The 24,496-nt window shown below is 37.9% G+C and overlaps 1 protein-coding gene and 1 pseudogene across 2 annotated transcripts in view; one reads left to right on the top strand and one right to left on the bottom strand.

Annotated features, from left to right (window-relative positions):
• Positions 1-16,951, bottom strand: part of LOC132115013 (phosphatidylinositol 4-kinase alpha-like) — a 65,662-nt gene extending 48,711 nt beyond the window's left edge. The window contains exons 1-11 of one of the 2 annotated variants that reach the window (XM_059523441.1): positions 16,755-16,951; positions 15,111-15,227; positions 13,931-14,024; positions 13,170-13,258; positions 13,024-13,096; positions 12,685-12,947; positions 11,700-11,766; positions 11,316-11,464; positions 10,394-10,459; positions 10,184-10,280; positions 9,891-10,079 (exon numbers count right to left, since the gene is read on the bottom strand). In XM_059523441.1, the coding sequence (XP_059379424.1) occupies positions 9,891-10,079; positions 10,184-10,280; positions 10,394-10,459; positions 11,316-11,464; positions 11,700-11,766; positions 12,685-12,947; positions 13,024-13,096; positions 13,170-13,258; positions 13,931-14,024; positions 15,111-15,227; positions 16,755-16,850 (1,300 nt within the window). In that variant the 5' untranslated portion in view covers positions 16,851-16,951. The remainder of the gene's footprint in view (positions 1-9,890; positions 10,080-10,183; positions 10,281-10,393; positions 10,460-11,315; positions 11,465-11,699; positions 11,767-12,684; positions 12,948-13,023; positions 13,097-13,169; positions 13,259-13,930; positions 14,025-15,110; positions 15,228-16,754) is intronic. The other variant, XM_059523442.1, reaches the window with a different exon arrangement.
• A 1,270-nt stretch (positions 16,952-18,221) lies between these two features.
• Positions 18,222-22,720, top strand: LOC132115286 (synaptosomal-associated protein 29-like; annotated as a pseudogene).
• The last annotated feature ends 1,776 nt before the right edge of the window (positions 22,721-24,496 follow it).

Raw genomic sequence — 24,496 nt, forward strand, 5'->3', positions numbered from 1 at the left:
TACTTCTCTATCAACACCTTCGCCACCGTAGAGGCTTTCTGGTCTCTCGTTGGAAAAGCTTGGGCGTAGCGGGTGTAGTGATCAGTAATAACCAGAACATTTTCTGTATTGCTTGAATAGGGTTCAATGGACAAGAAGTCCATACAGACAAGGTCCAGTGGTCCATCACTTTGCAAATGAGACAGCGGAGCAGCTTTCTTGGGTAACGTCTTCCTCTTTATGCAACGGATACAGGACTTGCAATAGTCTTCCACATCCGACTTCATCCGTGGCCAGTAGAATCTATCTTTAATTAGGCCGTAGGTTTTGTCAAGGCCTAAATGACCACAGTCATCATGCAGTGATGTTGTTACCATCTTCCTATACTTTTCTGGCAAAACTAGCTGAGAGCGAGGGGATTTCCCAGGAGGACTTGTGACTCGATACATGACTCCTTTCCGTATCTTTAACCGATCCCATTCTCTCAACAACAGAGAGCAGGTTGGATGCTTCGTCTTGTCAACTCGTGTCAAATCTCCTTTGTTGAGAGCTGACCATATCTCGCCAATGCCAGGACATTCTTGCTGAGCATTTGACAGCTCAGTAGAACTCAGAATGGGCATCTCCTTTGCACTCAAGGTAGACATATTACAGTAGGCTTGCGGGATAGCATGTGAAGAGGGTCCCAATTGGTCAATTGCCCTACTAGAACATGGATTTCTACGTTTATTCACTTCAGCCATCTGACACATGGCTCTCACACCGGCTGCAGATATGTCTTTCCGTTCTGGTACTTGAGTGAGCGTAGGATGTGGCCGACGAGACAGAGCATCTGCATCAATGTTTTGAACTCCTGACCTGTACTTGAGACTGAAGTCATACGTGGACAATGCCGCAAGCCAACGGTGACCTGTGGCATCCAGCTTGGCCGACGTCAGCACATAGGTCAACGGGTTGTTGTCTGTTCTCACCTCAAACTTTGTCCCATACAGATAATCGTGCAATTTGTCCACTACCGCCCACTTCAAAGCCAGAAATTCTAATTTATGAGCAGGGTAATGTCGCTCAGATGGGGTTAGGCTTCTACTGACGAAAGCGACGGGTCTTAACCCTTCACCTTGATCCTGGTATAACACGCCACCTAGCCCTTCTTGGCTGGCGTCCACATGTAACACATAGGGAAGCTGAGGGTTTGCAAAAGCTAACACCGGGGCTTGAGTAAGTCTATGCTTCAACTCTACAAAGGCTGTCTCACACTTCTCATCCCACCTACTACCAAAAGGCTCTGATGGGTTCAGGTAGAGGTTATCCTTTTTTCCTTTGGATTTCTTGGCAACTGGTGGGTAACCGGACAACAGTTGGTTCAACGGATAGGCAACTTTGGAGTAATCTTTCACAAAGCGTCTATAGTATCCACAGAAGCCAAGAAATGATCGCAAAGCAGTCACAGTGTTTGGTCGGGGCCATGTGGTTACTGCTTCAGTCTTCTCTGGATCGGTAGACACTCCGTCTTGAGATATAATGTGCCCCACGTAAGTCACTGATGGTTGACAAAACTGGCATTTATCCAGTGACAACTTGAGACCCTCATCCTTCAAGCGGTCCAGCACCTTTAACAACCTATGCTCATGTTCTTCGAGTGTTGCTCCAAACACGATGAGATCATCCAAATATACCAAGACTTCAAGCAAGTTCATATCCCCAACAGTTTGTTCCATGATTCGTTGAAAGGTTGCTGGAGCCCCTGACACTCCTTGTGGCATCCTTTCAAATTGATAGAAACCCGCTGGGCAGATGAAGGCTGTCTTCTCTTTATCAGAGTCACTCATAGGCACCTGATAATATCCACTCCGGAGGTCTAACACACTAAACCACTTGCTTCCGTTGAGGCAGACCAATGCGTCTTCGATCCTCGGTACTGTGTACTGATCTGGAACAGTGCGTCGATTTAGGGTCCTGAAGTCCACACACATCCTTATTTTACCTGTCTTCTTTCTCACCACCACTATAGGTGAGGCATACAGACTTCTTGTTTCGGTGATGATCCCAGCATCTTTAAGCTGTGACAGATGTTGTCTCAATGCCTCTAGATCAGCAGGCGCCAGTCGGCGAGATCTCTCTCGAAAAGGTTTGTCCTCAGTGGTTTTGATAGCGTGATGTGCACTTTTACAGCAACCAACATCAAACTCATGGGTAGAGAAAACCTCATGTCGTTCCATCATTTTGCCCACCAATCTCTCCTTCCACTCCTCAGGGACTGGTGAATCTCCGAAGTTAAAGGAAGATGGGGTCAATTTTCCTGCTGACTCAGTGTTAGGCTTTTGGCTTACAGAAGACGAGGACACCACATCTACTGGAAACAGGTGAGCAACTGGCATTCCTCGGGTCAGTGTAACTTCTTTTTTCGATACATTCCTGACCAGCACAGTGATTTTCTTTGACATTACGACAGTGGGTACTTGCAACTCTGGTCTGACCAAAAACTCTCCTGAAAACCTTGGATCATCGCCGGGTTCTTCAGGTGAGTCCACCAGAATGGCTTGAGCACGTGGAATCCCTTGAAACTTTGGCACACCTGTCACTCGAGCTACCCCTCCAGGGCGCACAGTAATGGGTTTACTTTGTGTGAACCACACAGTTCCCCTCTTGTGGTTGTCATCATCATCAGGTAAGCATTCTAACAGCTGTTCAAAAGCCCTTTTGAAAACGGGATGAATGTGCATGCTACCGACAAAATTCTCTCCTATTCTCTCTTTACAGCTCCTCAGTAGTCGTCTCACTGTGGGTGTATTTGTGCCAACAAGTATGAACGCTTCACCTCTCACAACTGGGTCAGGACACACCAACACAAGGGCATCAATAGTCTCAGTAACTCCAATGTCAGCTTCCAAAAACTACAGCTTAAGTGACAAATAGCCATCATATGGGTAATCAGCAGGACTGAGGCCCCATATCTGCAAGGCACTGATAGGTGTCAATGGCAGGTGTGTCAAGTATCTGTCGTAGAAGGATCTGTACAGCAAAGTCACTTGAGAACCAGTATCGAGTATAGCTTTAGCATAGATTCCTTCAATCTGCACTGGCACAGCAGAACTTGGCCCCACTAAGCCCTCAGGTATAGTGTCTTTCACTTTCTCATCTGGTTTAATGCACTTGGTGGAACGCGTTTTCACCACAGGGAAGCCAGGTCGTTCCTTTACTGGTTCCCGCGGTAGTTTCCCGACTTCTTTGTCAGTTTGATGAGGCGCTTGTTGACCCTCTTGAGATTTTCTTCACCATCACATTCCCTTTTGAAATGTCCATCCTCCCCACATCTATAGCAAAATATCCCTGGTCTATCTTCCTCAGTGCCAGCTCTTTGCGGGGTTTCACTCCTCCTGTATCTAGCCTTGGCAGGGATTTCAAATTGTGGACCTTGGGTGTCTGGTGGGGATGTTACTGTAGCAGCTTTGAGGCTAACCATTTCTGCTTTCATAACAGTAATGTCTCTTCTGAGTTGTTCCACTTCAGGATCCACTTTAGGTTCTGGAGTGGACCTGGGGACAGGAGTAACAGTCATTGATGTCACTGGGCTTTTGACATCATTCCTACTTTGAAGCATGTCCTCTTCCTCTCTGACCTCTTTCAATAAGTCACTGAAGGTAGGTGGTTCACGCAGCTTATGTGTCATGCGAATGCGAAGGGCAATCATGTCTTGTGGCAAAGCACCTCTCACAATCTGCTCAATGCGAAGTCGATTCATTTCCAACATCTGCACCCCTCCTTTCCTGAAAACACAGTGTAACAGTTTATCTAGCCTCATCAAATAGGCGGACAGCTTCTCACCTTCACATTGAAGTGTTTGACGGAATCTAATAAGAAGATCAGATGGACTTTCAGTTGTTCCAAAAGCTGTCTCCAGAGCTTGCATGTAGTCATATGAAGTAGCAGAAGGGTTCTGTGCTCTTAGAAACCTCACTATGTCAGCAGCTGGACCTTTTAGACTTTCCACTACCCTCTGTTTTTTCACATTGTCACTGCATTGCCATTCCTCCAACAAATGCATAGTCTGCTCTGCCCAAGCGTCATATTCTTCTTCCCCACTGGGGGTGGGTCTCACACCAGAAAACATGCGGAGCTTCCTGTAACTTTGAGTATCAGTAGGTGCAGTGTTACATTTGTCCACCAGGGAACTTATGGCATTGATCAAGGCAGCGTTCATGTCAAGAGGCGAAGGGTTAAGCAAGCCTTTAACATCAGTAATAGTCTTTCCTTCATGCCTCAAAAAGGACAACAGCTTGGCTTCAAAACCTTCACCTTCCGCGAGAACAGGGAACACATGAACAGGCCAGGGACCAGCTTTTCCAGGGAGCCCAACACAATCAGGTATAGTCTGCTTAGTAAGATCAGTGGATGTCTGAATCAGCACAAACTGGGTTTTGGAAGCTACATCTAGACAGCGATCCACTATTTTAGCAATTCCAAAAGCTTTAACAAGACTCAAAGCTTGAAGCAGAACATCATCTGTGACATTGGCATCAAAACCACTTAACACTACTGCATTCTCACGAGCTATTTGCTTCCTTTTACACCAAGCTTCAATCTCATCAACATCCATTTTGTGTGCTTAGAATAGATAAGTGAGAAAGCAGGGGAAAAAATAGTGAATTAAACTTTAGCGGAACAGACCACTAAAATATTCAGAATGAGATCGCAATAGCAGGTTGAAATCTGCACTAAGGGATATTACAAATCTACAAAAATCCCGGATGAGCCCCCAAAAATGTAACCCTTTTTCACCATAGGCTCGTAATGAGGAAAATACGTTATACAGCAACGTATAAAGTATTAAACCCTCTTAACCCTGATGCTTGGTAAAATGGTGAAAGAGACATTCCATTGTATAACAACCCTGTCTAAGAACATTATGATTCTCACTATCTCTCTGCTGATCAATGGGTACCTGAAAGGATATTCTTGATTTTAAAACATAAACTATTACTACACAAAACACTGAGCTACACAAATACAATGGCTGGTGAAAGAATAAACAACAAGAACGCTATAGCTCAATTTCCTCCTTTTGTATTTTGCAAAGTTCACATAACAGTTGAACAGTAAAGAGCAAATATGAAAATAAAACCCAGTTTGAAGAAGAAACAAATAAAAAAAATAAAACCCCAGGGAATAAAGTCAATAGTCTGTGATAACCTGAGTGCACTCTTATTTTTCAGTTCTTTTAGCAGGCCTGCATTAAGTTAGTTCGTTGGCGCGCTTAATGTTGGAGCTCATAAAGTGAGGAAAGCAACAATACCTCCTTGCGTGAAGTGAAAAGCTCAGATCCTACCGCGTCTGTAACTCTCTCTCTCTCTTGTCAGACGAATTCCCAGTTGCAAACGGCACCGCGAGGGATAATCAGCGTCGTCCGTCCAGCATCGACAGTCAAACAGTCCCCAATGACGAAACCGTCCGCGTCCGCCATCGAATCTCTTCCCGATATCGTCTCCTCTCGTCAAGCAGGCAAACGATGTGTATACAGTCACTCCCGCGACTGTGTGACAGTAACGTTACTCCAGTGGTATTTCACTTTCCCTCAGTCACAAACTCCTACGCAGAGAGCACATTTTCTGATAAAACAACTTAATCTCTAAAATTAACAGATTGATTAGTGAGCTTTTCTCATGTGATGAACCATCCTTAAAACACTTTGAAGAAACACAACTTAACTGTTAAATTGCCAGGCATATCTGAACAGCAAAGAAATAATTAAAGGATAAATCTTCTTGCATATGCATTAAACACTATCAAACAAAATACAATAACCCACATATTTCAGAAATAAACAAAATAACAGAAGGACTGATATTGATCAGGTCATTACAATTGCATCATCCACGGACCTGTTTGCTCGGTACGCAAACTGCAGGGGGTCCAGTAAGGATCCAGTGATGTCCTTCAGATAAGCCAGAACCAGTTTTTCAAACGACTTCATGACGACAGACGTTAGAGCCACAGGTCTGTAGTCGTTAAGTCCTGTTATCTTGGGTTTCTTTGGAATGGGGATTATGGTGGAGCGTTTGAAGCAGGAAGGCACTTCACACAACTCCAGAGATCTGTTGAAGATCTGTGAAAAGATGGGGGCCAGCTGGTCAGCACAGGTTTTCAGACAGGCTGGTGTAACGCCATCTGGGCCTGGTGCTTTTCTTCTTTTGTTCTTCTTGAAGATCTGGCGCACATCATCTTCACAGATTTGAAGAGCAGGAGGTATGGAGAGGGGGATTGCAGGAGGTGTTAATGGTTGTGTAGGGAGATGGTCAGAATGGGTGTTGGGGGTTTCAAATCTACAATAAAACTCGATAGAAAAGAGAGTTCTCTGCGCTTCTGTAATCCACAGACAAACTGGTGCAACCAGGGCAGGACAAAACAATTCAAACAAAAGGAATCGCCGGTGCAGCACAGATGTCTACTGATTAAATTATTTATTAAAGGTGCATAACAAAAAATAAATGACTAACGTTTCGATGTGGTTACATCTTCATCAGAGTCCTTGGAGAGAATGAGCAATGAAGCCATTAATAAGGATCATCAACAGGTGTGATTAAGGGGGCGTTGGCCACCCAAAACAAATACATCCCTCTGAACCAAGGTGTCACACTCATAAAACAATCATTAAAGGGCAAGTGCCCACATTATTACAAAGATCACAATACAATGGGAGTAAAAATATATTAATCTTAAACACTGTATTTTAATATGCTTAGGTGTTTAAAGGAAGCATGTTAAACTCAATTCATCATTTAGACCTAGAGGTTCTCGAGTGTTAAGTGTATGTATCCAAAACGCTTCCCTGCATAGAAGTTTATTAATAATGTCACCACCTCTGGGTGAAGGTAAGATTTTCTCAATTCCCCAAAACTTCAAAGAAGCAGGGGAACCATGATTGGCCTGCTTATAGTGCCTCGCCATGGCATATGTTAAGTTCTGAGTACGAATTGCTGTTTTGTGTTCAGCTATCCTCAGTTTAAGTTGACGTTTTGTTTGACCTATGTACACCAGTCCACAGGGACAATAACTACAATAAAACTCATTCAGGTCGTTAGCAAGTCGTTGATTAGCCTCAGTGCAAGGGGATGGTGTCTTGTAGTTTGTGATGGCTCTCAGTCCTCTCCAAACTGAAGTAGAGTCGTTGGAAGTAAACTGGTCTTCCAACTTTTTAGCGTAGGTTTTTTTAGCCGCTCTAATCTCTTTGTTCAGTGTGTTCCTGGCCTGATTGTACAAGACCCTGTCCCCATTTCTGTAGGCATCCTCTTTGGCCTGACGAAGGTGTCTGAGTTTTACTGTAAACCATGGCTTATCATTGTTGAATGTTAAATAAGTACTGGTAGGAATGCATATATCCTCACAGAAACTAATATAGGATGTTACAGTCTCTGTGAGTTCGTCCAGATCGGTGGTAGCAGCTTCAAAAACGCTCCAGTCTGTGATGTCAAAACAAGATTGTAAATCCTGCTCTGTTTCGCTGGTCCAACTCTTCACAGTCTTTACTACGGGTTTAGCAGATTTAAGTTTCTGCTTGTAGGATGGTATAAGATGAACCAGACAGTGATCAGAACGTCCCAAAGCTGCTCGTGGAACAGAGTGATATGCATCCTTCATTGTGGTGTAACAGTGATCCAATATATTACTGTGTCTGGTGGGACAGGTAACATGCTGTCTGTATTTTGGCAGTTCACAGAGAGATTGGCTTTATTAAAGTCCCCAAGAATGATTAAAACGGAGCCTGGATGTTGTTGTTCTGTCTCTGTGATGTGATCAGCGAGTTTCTGTAAAGCTGAGCTCACATGCGCTTGTGGAGGGATGTAAACACTAACCAGAATGAACGAGTGAAACTCCCGCGGCGAATAGAGCGGCTTGCAGTTGACAAACTGCATTTCTAGATCAGGACAGCATATCTTCTTTAAAGAGTAACTAAACCCTAAACCAACTTTTTTAGTTAATTATCTGTAAGAATGGGGCTTTATTAGTGCTGTTCATTGATTCGAGTAACTTTTTTGACATTTGAGTATAAAGTGTTTTAATTCTACAATATATGGTGTAAAAACGTGTGAGTGCTGCCCTCTTCAGGTTGAACGGTGGCTACTGCAGTTGATTTTTCCTATTGGATGTTACGGTGGCAGGTGACGTAAGCAGTTTCCAGCTCACCACGCCCCTTGGTACGAGCTACCACGCCCTTGGCAGTATAAAACCATCTTGTTCTGTCAAAATCACTGTAGTGAGTGGGGAGTTGGAATTGCGATTATTGAAAACAACCAGGATAGACTATTATAGCATCTATTTAGCATACCATTTACATAGTTATTTATATTATTTTGTGTAGCCTATGTAGTTAATTAGCATAGTTTTTAGTGTAATGTTAGTATTGTTAGAAGCACAGTTAGTTAGTAGCATAGTATTGCATCAGTTAGGATAGCTTCAAGTTGGCGTAAATTTATCTCTATTTAGTACAGTGGTCAGGATGGTACGTAGGTGTAGTGTTGCTGGTTGCATGCACTTGGCCTGGAAGACCGCGAGTTCCTGCCTAGAGCTGGAGTGTGCAAACTGCATTTTACGCGGGATTGCTTCTCCAACGCAATGGAGGTGGAAATGGGCTTCTCCACACAGCTCGCGCTGAAAAGCGACGCGGTGCGGGAGTTAAGACCGCATTTTGAGCCAGCGGCTCGAATTGATATGAACAGACAACTCGACATCCTCCACTTCAAATGATCGCTCTGTTTCAAAGCTACTTGCGTCACTACAGTCACTCTCCATTTTAGCGACTCTGACAGCAGCTGTCAATCAATCCGTCACTGCGGGTCTCAGGTTCACGCCGCACTCGCTCAGCCCCGCCCTCGGTTCATCCACTCTATCTCCGCTGTGCTCCGCCCACTTTTCAGCATTTTTCAAATATTGCCAGTGGGTGGAGTCAGGCCTTGACGAGGGGTTTAATTACCCTTTAACACAGTTACATCTGTACACTACCATTCATTGATGTAAAAGCATGTCCCGCCGCTGCGCGATTTCCCCGTTGATTCTGCTTCACGATCCGCTCTAAACAGCTGAAAGCCCGGCAGATAGAGCGCGCTGTCCGGTATGGCGTCACTCTCTCGCCTTGGGCACCAAATAACCTAGAGCCGGCTCTTTTCCTGAGTCTGACGAGCGCGCCAGCTCGCTTTCCCCGTCTGCGTGTCCTGAAGCGTTTGATCAGCGCCGCTACTCCTCCGATAACAATGTTCAGTAAAACGTCTGAATAATTTAAATCCGGTAAAAGATCTTGTGGTGTGTTCTGCCAAATGTTCAGCAGTTCATCCCTGGTGAAACTGATCGTGTTTGTTAAACAAAAAACAGGAAAAACGAACAAAAACAGTACAAACACTGGAGAGCCAAGCACTGAAGCAGCCATGTGCGGCGCCATCTTGCTTCTTATTGCAAAAGTGCTATTGGTTAGCATTAACCACATCCGAAAAAAAATATTTAAAAAATTTATTAAATTTAAAATTAAATATAATTAACGCATATATAATAAAACTGAAATTTTGAAGAAATAAAAAGGACTGAGGTATTATTTTCTGGTAAATGTTCTTGTACTCCACTAGTCGTTTCATTTAAAGTTTTTTTTACAGTGCAACAAAATAGAAAGTCATACAAAAGAAAGCAATTACTGCATTTTGATAAAAGCTCATTTTTCTTTATAATAACATGAACTCATGAATTGCTCACAATAAAACCAAAATATATATATTGGTTTTGATTTCATGTTTATGTCTATATAGAAATGTATATTATGATATAACACAACCCACCCAGAGACACAACATGCCCCGGTCTGTGACGCTGTAGTGTGTGTTTGTGCAGTAAAAGCAGTGATTGTCAGTGACTGATAGGAAGCTGCAGACCTTGCTCATCTTTGACGGCCCACACCATGAGGTCCACACAGGCTGCGTTGGCATGACAACGGAGCTTGAGAGGACTGGGTTCCCCTGGCAACCGTTCCTCACGGAGAACCTTCTGGATCTCTGATTGGCTGCTGCTAAACTGCTCCAGAACGAAGTCATGCACCTCTTTAATGAAGCTCGTCTGCACATCTGACCAGAGACCACACGACACATTCACATAAGGCAAAGGTCAAAGACATTAAAGGTGTGATTAATAAACCAATTGAGCTAAATAACGGCTGGATTTCAGCAACCTTTTGTGTAATAGAGCGTGTCTCGCAGCATCTTGAACATGTTGACGTACAGTGGGTCGCTGAAGGTTTTGTAAAAGAGATCGATGCCTGGATTTGCCTTCATTAACAGAGAAACAAAAGGACGGGTGAATCAGGACGAGCAAACAGGCTTAAGCACCTCATTTATTTCCATGTAATATTAATGCTGATATAAATCCCAGGAAAGGTCACCTCTGTAACCTCCGATACGACAGCATCCAGAGTCTTGAGGAACGAATCAGAGACCAAATGCTTCACCTGCAGAAGCAACAGTGAGATATTAACAGGGTGATGAATCAATATTTGGAGATTTTAGCAATCATAATCAGCCAGTTCATTAACAAATTAACAGAAGTGTCAGTTTCTCTACGGGGAATTACACAGCCCTGCATCTTGGAAAGAAAAAAAGAAAAAAGTTTTACTTATTTACCAAAAAAAAAAAACAATCTAACAAATGTTATCATAAGCAGAAATGCTACAAAATATCGTATTTTGTAAAAGCATGATCTGAAAAACAGGCAGTATTTATGGACTCAGAACCTGAAAAATGCATGAGAAACAAGCGTTGGATTTTATTTAGCAAAATATGATTCAGTGCATTTTACAAATACATTTTTTGGCGACTAAATATTGAATTAAATAAGCATCAATTTACACTATTAACCTACTAGCAATTTAACAAAGACAAAAAAAAAAAAAGAAAAGTATGGTTAATGTCAAAGCAGTGTTATTGTATACTAAAACAATTCAAAATTGTTTTTGTTAAAGCTAAAATAAATAAAATTTAAGATGAAAAATAAAAAGCTGAACTTGAATGAAAATTAGAAATAGAATTATCACCTTGTCTGAAACTGAAATAAAAGTTGATGTACTAAAACTAAAATAAAAATAAATTTAGGTTAAATAGAAATGCATGAATAATAATAATATTAAAAACAAATGACAAATCTCCTTCAAGGACATATGGGCATTAAATTACTCTATAAATATCAGTGCACACATTAATCTAAAAACCCTTATTCATATAAAAGACCAATATTGACATGCACGCTTCTGTATTTTCTGCCAAACACAGGGAGGAGCTCAGTAAGTGTGTGTGTGTGTGTGTGTGTACCATCTGTAAGAGGCGTTTCAGCAGCTCTGAAGGGACGTTTATTTCTTGTCCGCTGGCTCCAGTGAAGAGAGGAGAGATGGAGAAACTGGAGCTGACCGTGGTGAAGTAATAATCTGGATTCACCACACTTCCATCCGCCAGATACGAACCTGACAAAACACCATCCAACCGTCAGATCAGATCCACAAACACTTTAATGCTGCAGTCACACGAACACTAGCACAAAAATGTCTTCTAAATGAATAGACATAATTCAGCAGTGTCTCGTAAGATCTCTAAAGTAAACAGAATTAAAAGAGGCTTAGTGAGAAACGAGTGCATGAACCCTGAGCTCTGAATCTGCTGAAGAATGTTCGGAGCTAAAAGACGGGACACAGCGATTACCTTCGAAATACTGCGGTCCTGGAGCTGTGGGAGAGCAGGGCGATGGGCCACTTCTGTCTGGACTCACCTGTGAACATAACCAGGTGTACTCGCTCAGTACATACTCATGCTGTTACTGCAATACACACTGTATCCTCTTCACACACACTGTGAAATCATACCAGGATGAGCCACGACTCTGCTTGCCAAAATGTGTTAAATGCATTCAAAACTATGTCCCACAATGCAATGTGCCAAACTTGAGTTTTTAAAAAGTTTTATATATATATATATATATATTTAGAACAGAGCGCCATCGGAATAAGACATTAAGAGTTTTTTTGTATTTATTTCTAAATATCAGATTTTTTTCATATGTTTTACAAATTATTTCATATTCATTTATTTTTATGTACTTTTTTTAAAAGCATTCAATTATTATGTTTGCATATATTTGTTCAATCATTTTATTTACTTTTATCTTTTTCATGTTTTCTAAAAAAAAAAAAAAACACTATTATTTTCAATAATAATTAGTTTATTTACATGTTTAATTTCCTTAAAATATTTAGCATTGTCATTGATAAATCTTTTCTTTCCTAAAAAATATTTTTGCATATTTCTTCAATAATCATTTATTTTGCACATTTTGTTTGATCATTTATTTTTATTTACTTTAAAAAGGTCAAACGTCATTTTTGTTATTCTTTCAATAATTTAGTTATTTATAGATTTTTTTCTCCCCCAATAGTTTGTATTTACTTAAAAAAAAAAAAATGCACGCATTTAATTTTTTTTTTTTTTTTTTACTTAGATAATACCCAGATGCTACTGGCAGAATTAAACAATGCACAGTGTCATGTGAGAGTGTGTAACATACATGTTGTTTGAAACGTTTATCATTGCATAACGCCATCTTTTACACTTACTATGTTTTTAATGTATGCATTATGCACCAAACAGAATACAAGTGTCCTGCACACATCCTGAGACACATAGTGCTGACCTGTGCGTCAGGGTTAGCGATGCCACTCTTGCGTCTCAGCGTGTCTCCCTGACAGGCCGTGAGCAGTGAACTGGGTAAAATAGAGCGGAAGTCATTGAAGGATCTCCTTCGAATGCCCTCGGTCTCCACAGACACTCGCTGAGCTAGCGGCGGGGATCCTCGCGGGAACAGCTGAGAGAGAAGAGGCTCGCCGCCGTTACCATATCGCCCGAACGCTCGGGTCACACCCAGAAGACACGGGACAGCATACCTGCACAGGTACACTGACGAGACAGGAAGTGAGTCGGGAGAGTGAGAGCGAATGCAAATGTGTGTTTGAGACGTGAGAGCTCAGATCACCTTTATCGTGGTTCTCGGGCGTCTGGCAGATCTCCAGCAGAGACTGCATCACCTCCATCACAGCATCCAGAATCTGGAGAGAAAGACGGTCAGTGAGTGTGAAGCTGAGGTGAGATGGAGATGTAAAGATGAGCTGAAGATCAGACCTGTGAGCGAGACTCCGGGTCTCTCTGAGCGACGTCAGACAGGAGCGTCACCAGACAGAAGCTGAAGTTTTCCGCCATCGGGAGAGTCTCTGTGAGCAAATAACACACAGAACTTCATTTTTAAGTGTCTATGAAACTAAACTATACAAGGCTCTGATGGCATACAAACATACAGAAGACATATACCACCATTAAAAAAATTGGGGATTGTAAAAAAAAAAACTTTTTTTTATGTTTTTGAAATAAGTCCCTGATGCATACCAATGGTTCCATTTTTTCAAGTTTTATTTCAATAAGAATTTATTTTAATTTATTTCACAAAATGTAAAAAAAGAAGAAAAAAAAAAAAAAAAATATATATATATATATATATATATTGTTTTGTATAAATATTTTTCTGCATTTTTTTATTATTGAGTATAAAATATTATAAAAAATAAATTGTTTTATTAAAATTCATAAATTTAATTAAATTTGAATTATTTTCAATAGTGTTTACATTAAAAGTTATTTACTTTATAAAAAAATTAAAAAGCCACTTTTTAAATGAAACGCATTGTAATGAGGTCATGTGACAGTACGTAGCATTTAGCATTGCATAACAAAAATAATTGTATGTTTTCCAAAGTAATAAACAATAAACTACGCAGTATATTTAGTAAATGTTTTCATTCTTTACTGACTCCGAACTTGTAAACAGTGATGCACATGATTGCAAACACAGTAATGTTCTTGATGAAGAACGATGAATAATGCATTACCTTTACACTTCCTCCAAGCATTCTCCTCCACCCACTGCACTCTGGGTAATCCCTTGAGCAGACTCAACAGGTAATTCACCACAGTGTCTTTGTGCTGAGAAAGATACATATCATACACGAATCATGGGTTACAAACGTGAAAACTTTATAAAATGACAGACTAGATCAGAACATACTTGCTAATCAAATCCAAAATCTGTTTATATAAAAATCAGATGCTTCAAAAAAAGAAAACCAAATTACAATGCATACATTGATGTGCAGAGAAATAATGCAGCACACAAGAAACAAAACAATCCTTTGACCAGTGAGAAAAACAACGAGTGCAAGCTAAACTCTGTGTGTGTGTGTGTGTGTGTGTAGGTGTGTGTGTGTTTAAAGTGGCTTAAAGGAATAGCACTAAAATATATATATATATATATTATTTTCTCTGAAACTGTCCTCTCCCTGAGGTTATCCAAGATGTAGATGAGGGCGTTTCTTCATCAGGTTTGTAGAAATGTAGCATTGCATCAGTGTCTCATCAATGGTGAATGGGTGCCGTCAGAATAAGAGGCTGATAAAAACATCACAATAATCCACTGCACTCCAGTCCATCAGTGTGCAATGCATTTGTGCATTTCTCTCCTGATTCAAACCACACTTTTTCATTGAAAGAAGCATCATTATGGATTATGGATTTATATTTTACAGTTTAAGGTAAAATCGTCTTAATACTGGATTTGTTTCAGGATTTGTCTTCTCCAGATGTTCACTGATGGACTGGAGTGCTGTGATGTTTTTATCAGACTCTCGTTCTGACGGCACCCATTCACTGCAGAGCATCCACTGATGAGACACTGATGCAATGCTGCACTTCTACAAACCTGATGAAGACACAAACTCATCCTGATCTTGTATGACCTGAGGATGAGGACATTTTCAGCAAATTTTCAGTTGTGGCTAAACTATTCCCATTAACCAGATGCAGCTCTAATCCAGCTGTAATCACATTATCTGCTTTAGCAGTGATTTTCTCTCATAAACCAGCTCAGCAGCTGGAAAGCTTCAACACACACTTAGCCATTCAACCTTATTCCCAAAGGGAGGTTTTGTCATATTAACCAAACATCCAGGGAACATTTTATTCCCTAAAATAGCACCCACATAAACACACAACTGCACTGGTGCTAATAATCACCTGTAAATCAGACTCGACCAGGAACACGGCCAGAGCGATGACAGCATCCCTGCGACGAACATCCAGAGTGAAGACGCCACGGCTGTCACATGGACACATGCATAATAACTTCTGCACCTGATGAAAGACACACGCTTTCAATCTGCTTTCCACAGTCACAAATCTGCTGATAAAAATCTCAAGTTAAAATTCTCTCTCAGAGGATTTGAGCAAACTGATCTGGCATCTGAACTCGAACAACCTGTTCAGAGATCCACGCGTGCTTCGAGAGCATGCATGTGTGGGGAAATCAGCTGCTCATAGATTCCTGCTGCAGTGTTTTAACCCTCGTAGATGTTTGCCTGCAGTGCGCTAATGCATGAGAAAGCTAATGCAAGATGAATCGGTCATGTGGCAATGCATTTCACAAGAGCGCAAGAGGAAGTCTACACCTGCTGCTGTTGCATTAATGCTATAACAGAGTCCGAGCAAATGTGTCGAAAAGAAAGAAAAGCTTTCATCGGCGCTGACTGGCACCACTTAGCGCCTGTTAAAGCCTCTGGACATGTGACAACTCTGAACTGACGCATCTGTTTTTCTGTTTTATAAACCAATAAAAGTACCATGATAATGTTTTTGTTTGTTTGTTTGTTTTTTTATTGTGTTTCATGTTTCCAAATGATTCAAAAATACTGGACTGGACTAAACATTCTTGAATCAATATACATTTACCTAAAAAGCAAAGTCTTGTTTTTTTTAATGAATTATGTTCATCCTAAAGAACAGTGTTATTATAATTAACTTAAACCATTTTTTTTAATTGATACTTGAAACATAATAAATAATAAAATAATATAAAATCTAAAACAATTTTTTTTATTATAACTGCAAAAAGCAACATTTATCATTTTCATTTAATTTAACTTGATGTACTAAAATAACTAAAACTTAAAATTAACAAATATCTTAATATAACAATTAATACAATTAAAATGTATACAATTATAAAAAAACTAATAAAAATTACAAAATTACGGTCAAATTTTTCATTTACATTTCAATTTTAAAATTCTAATTTAAATGTAAAATTCCAAAAATAAAAGAACTCCAAATATTAAACTAAAATTTCAGTATCTCAATTATAATAAAATAACACTGCACAAAAAAAATAATAATAATAACTTAATTCAAAGGAAAAACAAGACGACAAGAAAAGAAGAAGAAAACATTTTTAAATCAAACTCACTTCATTTTAATGCAACATTGTAAGTCAACTTGTTTCTCAAGTAAATGCATCTTGATTTAATACTATTTAATACTACATGCAATACTTCAATATTGTGATATTGTATTTCAGTGCAATTATTAATATTGTTGATTTATCAAATATCAATAGTAAATTAATCATGTATGTTATATATCAGATAACCAAAATATAACAGCAAAAGTGAAACAAAACAGATGAACTCGGTGCAAACACACGGTTCGTGCTGCAGTTGTTGCATTGCTGCGCAACAAACTTGCAGCTTGTGACACCTGTCGCGCATCACAGCAAACGCGGCGCGTCAAGAGCGCAGTGAAGAGCGTCTGTTGTGTGTGTGTGTGTGTGTGTGTGTGTGTGTGTGTGTGTGTGTGTGTGTGTGTGTGTCTTGTGTTGTGTTGTACCTTCTCGACGGGAGCCGGTCGGTGCGCTGCCAGTGAACGCGCGAGCGATAGAACCGTGTTGAAATAGAACTCGCGCGTTCCGCCGCGCGTCACCATGATCCACGAGAACCGTTGAAACACACAGACGAACAAGATCCTGCAGCCGCTCGTAATGAAGAAAACCACTGCAATACGGAGAGTGTGAAGGCACAAATAACATCCGATGAAGAAGGAGGCGTGTCTCCAGTGACGCATCATCACTAGATCGTTGATTTTATTGGCTCGGGCAGCTGATGAATATTTACACACACTAATAGAGAGAGGGTTTGTTTATTTGTGTTTTATGTTTATATTGTGTTTATGTTAATTAATGAAAGAATGGTTAATAACTATAACTGCATAATAATAATTAAATAAACAATAATTAATAACATTTACTTGTAGTTATATATTATGTATATCAATAATTATTTATAAAATTACATTTATAATTGTTTTATCATTAATTAGCAATATTAATAATAACAATTATTGTTATTGGCAGAAGTTTATTGTTATGTATTATATATTAATAATTACCATTTATAATTTTTGTTGTATTTTTGTAATATGAATATTTATAAATAAATGTGTATAATGTTAATTCATGAAAGAATGGTTAATAAAAATGCATAATAATAATATTAATACTAAATGTATTATTTGTATTATTATGTATCAGTTAATAATAATAATTAGCAGTATAGTAGTAGCAGAAGTTATAAATTATGTACATTAATAACAATAATAACAAAATAATAACAATATTACTACATTATAATAACAATAATTAATAGTTATAATAATAGTATAAGTTGTATAAAATAATAATAATAATAATAATGATAAATGTATTATTATTATTATTATTATGTAACAATATTAACAATTAATAATAATTATTATTAGTTCAGTTGTAGTAATAGAATATATTATGTACATTAATAATAACAATAGTAATCATTATTTTTTTATAATATTAATAATAACAATATCATATCATAATTAGTAGTAGTAGTAATAGTGGAGGTTTTATTTAATAATAATGATGATAATAATAAATGTATTATTTTAATTATGTAACAATATTAAAAATGTATAATAATAGTTAGTAGTATAGTTATATATGTGCCATATATATATATATATATATATATATATATATGTGTGTGTGTGTGTGTGTGTGTGTGTGTGTGTGTGTGTGTGTGTGTGTGTACATTAATAAGAATAAGAATCATTAATTAATAATAATAATAACAATATAAATACATAATAATATTTAGTAGTAGTAATAGTTTTAGTTATATAATAATAGTAATAATAGGCAAATAAATAATTTTGGAATCGGAATAACTTACAAACAGTTTCTGAAATGTATATTGTAGCTCTAGATATGTTTATTTGAGTTCGAATCCTAAACGTTACAAATAAAATAAAATAAAACGTGAACGTGGGGCGGAAACAGGCGCATCGGAGGCGGAGCTCTCTGACGTCACAACGACACCAGCGGAAGTAGAGGCGTCAGCTGACGGCGGGAGAAACACATCAGCCTCCAGCGCTCAAAGGTACGCTTTTATCGATCAAATCTGCAATATATCGTATTTTTAATCAAACAAACAGAGCGAAACTGTTCTTGTAGATGATTTAGGTTTTATTTAAAGGCTGTTTTTAGGCAGCATTCAGCACCGGAGACCGATAACAAACACAAGTTTCAATATTACTCCAGTCTTCAGTGTCACGTGATCTTCATAATAATATACTTAAAAAAAACGGTTTGCTTCTTAATATTTGTATTTTCTTTCTTTCTTCAAAAGAACAGAATTAATTTAACATAGAAAGCTTTTCTAACAATATTAGTCTTTATCAACACATCCCTCGCTGAATGAAAGCATTCATTTATGTCAAAAAGAAAAAATAACTGACGCCAAACGTTTGAAAATATTTTTCTTTTGAATAAATGCTGTTCTTTTTATCTTTTTAGTCATCAAAAAATTCTGAAAAAAAATATTAAGCAGCAAAACTGTTTACAACAAATCAGCATATTGTTATGATTTCTGAAGATCACGTGACACCGAAGACTGGAGGAATGATGCTGATGAAAATCCAGCTTTGATCACAGAAATAAATTATATTTTAAAGTACATTAATATAGAAAAGCATTATATTAAATGGTAAAAATATTTCAAAATTTTGCTGTTTTTTCTGTATTTCTGATCAAATAAATGCAGCTTTGATGAGCAGAAGAAACGTTTTTAAAAATCTTACTGATCCAAACTTTTAATTGGCAGTGTGTAATATTTATATATATATATATAATGACTAGTCAATGTTCAGCAGCTCACTTACCTCTGTTTGTCATCTCACTCAAGCAAGGATGTCTGCCTACCCCAGATCCCACAATCCTTTCGCCGCCGATGATGATGATGATGATGGAGAGGTCTCGAAGCCTCGGAGAGGCTTTAACTTTGACGACGATCCGGAGGAGAGTTCTCTGAGTCCTGCGGAGAGACGGCAGAGACAGCTGCAGCAGAAGTGATGCGTACAGCGCAGTCGGCCGTGGACAGCAGCCACCGCTCGCTCGGACTCGTCTACGAATCAGAGAAAGTCGGAGCCGAGACAGCGGAGGTGAGAGGAAGCACTTCAGAGTATTTCGTCTCTCACTGCTGTTTGGTTTAAATGTCTGTGTTGTCCTCCACAGGAACTGATTCGTCAGGGTGAGGCTTTGAAGCGGACAGAGAAGATGATTGATAACATGGAGCAGGACATGAGGACGAGCCAGAGGCACATCAACACTATTAAGAGTGTGTGGGGCGGCATGCTCAACTACTTCAAAGGCAAACCTGAACCTCCTAAACCTGCTCAGAAAGAGCGGCCCGTGTGCTACGAGGCCAACAGCAGGTCAGAAGAAACACTCACCACGTGATATTTAGAAGAAGTCTCTTCTGCTCACCAAGCATGCATTTATTTGATCACAAACACAGAAAAAGTTGGAATATTGAGAAATATTTTTACTATTTAAAAGAACTGCTTTCTATGTCAGTATATAGTAAAATATAATTTATTTCTGTGATGCTCCGCTGTATTTTCAGCATCATTCCTCCAGTCTTCAGTGTCACATGATCTTCAGAAATCATGATTTTTTGATGAATAGAAAATGCAGAAGAACAGCATGTACCTGAAATTGAAATCTTTTGTAATATTATAAATGTCTTGAGCATTACTTTTCATAAATGTAAAGCATCCTTGCTAAATTAAAGTATTTATTTATTTATATTTATATTTATATATATATATATATATATATACTGACTCTAAGCTTTTGAATTCTACCAGTGTATAATGTTACAAAAGCTTTTTATTTCAGAAAAAAGCTGATCTTTGGATCTTTCTATTCATCAAATAATCATGAAATCACTGTTTTTTATTAACAATAAGACTAATAAAAAATGTATTATGAGCATCAAATCATCATATTATTCTGATTTCTGAAGATCATGTGACACTGAAGACTGGAGGAATGATGCTGAAAATACAGCGGAGCATCACAGAAATAAATTATATTTTACTATATACTGACATTGAAAGCAGTTCTTTTAAATAGTAAAAATATTTCACAATATTACTGCTTTTGCTGTGTTTGTGATCAAATAAATGCAGGCTTGGTGAGCAGAAGAGACTTCTTTAAAAAACATAAAAAATCAGTTGACTGGTAGTGTACGTTTTCATGTTTGCCAATTTTATTTTTCCGTCAGTATCTTTCACAACTCATGCATTTATAAAGAGGGTTTTGGCAGGTACATTTAAGACTTCCCAAGTGAAAAAAAATAAAGCAATAAATTGAAGAGATTAAAAGTAATTTTAAAAATAAAAAAAACGCATGGCTTGAAAAGCTTTGCCTTTAGCCTCTAGAACATGATAATGTTTTTTTCCAAGTGCATATGTCTAAAGATCCTCAAATAAAGATGCATTTACTTGGAAAACAAAGAAACTGATCAAAATGAAGTGAGAAAATGATTAAAACAAGAACAAATACCTGCCAATGCGTCAGAAAAATCAACTTCATTCGAAGGGAAAACAAGTTCTCATTTCCCCACAGATGTCTGCTCTTGTTTTAAGCGTAACCTCACTTCATTCAGTTCAGTTATTCAGAAAACAAGACATTATATTCTTTATTTTGCATTTCCTTTATCTCGATTTAAGAATGTTTAAGTGCTCGAAAACAAGACAAAAATACTGAAGAAGAACATCATTTTTTGCAGTGCGTGCCACATTTACGTGCATGACTTTATATATTCTTTCAGTTCTGATTTAAGGCCATTATTTGTGGAACTGCGAGTCTTTTAAAACCCGGAAAACTCCTGATTAAAAAAAAAACTACTAAACTCAAGCATTTCCAGCAAAAGCCTTCAGAGTCGGTGTGAAATGAAAACGAGGTTGTGATGATTCCTTCAGCTGACAGAACACTGAATATATTCCCCAAAAATTAATATGGAAACTGCTTTTGAATCATTGTAAAAAAAAAAAAAAATGAGCAGAGATCTAATTCTCTTCTTCATCTATATTCACACCATTTGTTTTGGTTCACATCAATACACTGTAGGTCTTAATCTGGGACGATGCCATATCTGGAAATACAACATTTCTGAATATTACAGAACAACGAGGCTAATTATGTGAATGTCTGGTGATATAAGGTTACAGAACGCGCTTACGGAGAGCAAACAGCAGGAAGACAAATATCAAGCCAGCCATCCCAATCTCAGGAAACTGGACACATCTGGTAAACACAGACGCTTTTTACAAGTTTACCCTCGTTCCTTTGAGAACCAGTATTAGTTATGGGAGAGAAACAAAGCTTCGCAAAACTTTGAATCAATTGAATCAATTTGCTAATTGATTCACTTTTTTGAAGCGCTCAAAACGCCACACTCTGGTCAGAACGGTGCATGCAACACAAACCTGCATAAAAAATAGTTTTACAAGGTTTAAAATCTAATCTATTAAATACAAAATCATCACACAGCATTAAATATGAAGTGTGTGTGTATATAAAGTTATATTTGCTGTAAAGTTTCTAAAAGATGTATTTTAAAAAAGGTTTCACCAGGAATAACCTTAAAAAATTGTAATCAAACATTGAAATTAAAAATCGTTTATAATGATGCGAGTTGGTTATGAGTTGTGGGTTTGAGATAATGGTAATGCACTTTGAATCACTTGTTTGAAATAATATGAATAATATGTGTTATTTTATTCATTTGTGGCTCTTGTTTTGTTTGTTTTATGGTCAATAAAATGTATTTTTACTATACACACGATCAAAGCGAGATCATTGCCTCTTATAGCCACTGAAATAATGAAAACTTTAAGACTGTAAAGCAGTTTCAAGGCAGTTCTAGTGAATCAAATGATTCTCAAAGCTCACAGTATTATCAGAATCACAGATGTTGGTTTGAACAGGATTCGGAGCGTCTGCTTCGCTGGATAACGAGCCGTCCGATCCGAACGGACATCCAAAGAAACAGCTACAGGCCGCCCATCATCAGCTGGACAGAAACCTCGGTGAGAAGCACAGGTCAGCTTTTCTCGTACCTTGACGGGATCCCAGCGGATCTGAACGTGTGTTTGTGTCGTGCAGATGAGATGTCGTTGGGTCTGGGTCATCTGAAGAACCTGGGTCTGGGGCTGCAGGCCGAGATCGACGACCAGGACGTCTCTCTGGACTCTTTACTCAATAAGGTCGACACGATGGACGGCAAGATCAGCTCCACCAACCGGCAGCTCAGAAACCTCAAATAGAGACTCCCACGGTGATGATGTCATTTCCTGGAGGCGTGGCCGAGGTGCTGCAAAACACTCGTCAACTTAATTCTGCCTTTATATAATCATCAGAAAGATATCCAGCTGCCTTAAAGTTCAGATGTCGACTGGTTCTCATTGCGTTTCACTATTGTATAGTACTCCTATGAATGAAAATAAAATAAAGCGTTTTAATTTGGTGGTTTTTGTTGCGACAGTTTCACTTTATTCAGGGTTTCTGCAGGTTTTATCAAGGTTCGTTTACTGTGAGATTTAAGAGTAATTGAAGAAATTTAAAGAATTAAATTAAAAGGAATACAATGCTCTCTAAAAGTAAATGTTAGCAACTTTTTAAAGTTTGAGAATTCTAAATAGTTTTATTTTAATATCATTGAGATACCATTATATTTTTGTTAATATGTTAAATAAGTTTTTATTTTATTTTTCTTTATTAATATCTGTAGCTTTTATTTATTTTTATTTCAGTTTTAGATATTTATTTTCCTTGGTATACTAGCTTAAATTAAGGTTTCTTTTTAATATACATTTAATTTCCATTCGTGATTATTTTATTTCATGCAGCTTTTTTATTTAGTTTTAATTTGAAGGATTAAATGAAAAGGAATACAACGCATCAGTACTCTCTAAATGTAAAAGTTAGCAACTTTTTAAACTTTGAGAATAATAACTAGTTTTATTTTAGTAACATTGAGATATTATTATATTTTTGTTAATTTTTTTAATGTTTTTATTTTATTTATCTATTTTTATTTTTTTTAAATATCTGTAGTTTTTATTTATTTTTATTTCAGTTTTAGCTATTTATTTTCCTTGGTTAACTATCTTAAATTAAGGTTTCTTTTTAATACACAGTTTATTTCCATTCACAATTATTTTATTTCATGCAACTGTTTTATTCAGTTTAAATCTTCCCAGAAAACAAGCTTAATTTGGCATCTCAAGTAACAGTATCCTGATTTTATTTTTTTTTGCTGTGTGTAACATTCAATGCCATAACTTAATACTTTCTCCTCTGATTTAGGAATTTTCCGAGGCCTTCATTTTTTGGAAGGGCAAATTAAAGTTTTTAAGACCCACAGAAACCATGCTTGGTACATTCAAAAGAAATAATAGAAAACCTAAGTAGCATGTTTTTGCACATGCACCCTGTGATTCTTGAAATGCTATGTACATATTAAGGTACATGAATTGTAGTGCCATAGTATATGTCAAAGTACCATGTTATTGCTCTCTTACACCATTAGTGAACCACTACAGAACATTTTGAAAGTTGTAATTGCAAGATCAATCCACTAGATGGCGATAATCACTTTTTGTTTTAATATACGGTAACTTGAGACATGAGGTGCGTCCAACTCCTAAATCGCGTACTTATGGACTATTTTATGAGGTTTTGTAGTATAAATAATGGAAAAGTGCCTTTTAAATTTCCGGATGATGTACTTAAATAACCGGGGGAAAATAACAAAGTGTGGAATGTTGTACTTTCTCACCAGAAAAAAAAAACAAAATCCCACAAATACCTAAAACATTTGGTAAACGTTCTCGAAAAACGTTTGGTGCACAGATGAAAGAGTGGACGTTCTCCAGAGGCGCGCACTTTCATTATCATTCTCTCAGACACAAAGCCCCTCATTAACGGCTGGCGGGAACAGCTGGTTTGCGCGGGAAACGGACAGTTGGGCGGCTGTTTTCACTGAGTTGAGTTTCGCGTTTATTATGTAATAAGCTGGGAAGCGGGAAAAGTTTCTCTATCACTGGAAACAAACAGAGTAAAATATTTCCAAATATATTAAACACTAAATATAAAAGTATTGAATACATTTCAGAATATTCCCAAAATTGCTAAACATCACTTTCAAAATATATTTATTTTATATTTTCATATATTTAACAATATATAT

Source organism: Carassius carassius, chromosome 34 (assembly GCF_963082965.1).
Source record: "Carassius carassius chromosome 34, fCarCar2.1, whole genome shotgun sequence".
Taxonomy (NCBI): Eukaryota; Metazoa; Chordata; class Actinopteri; order Cypriniformes; family Cyprinidae; genus Carassius; species Carassius carassius.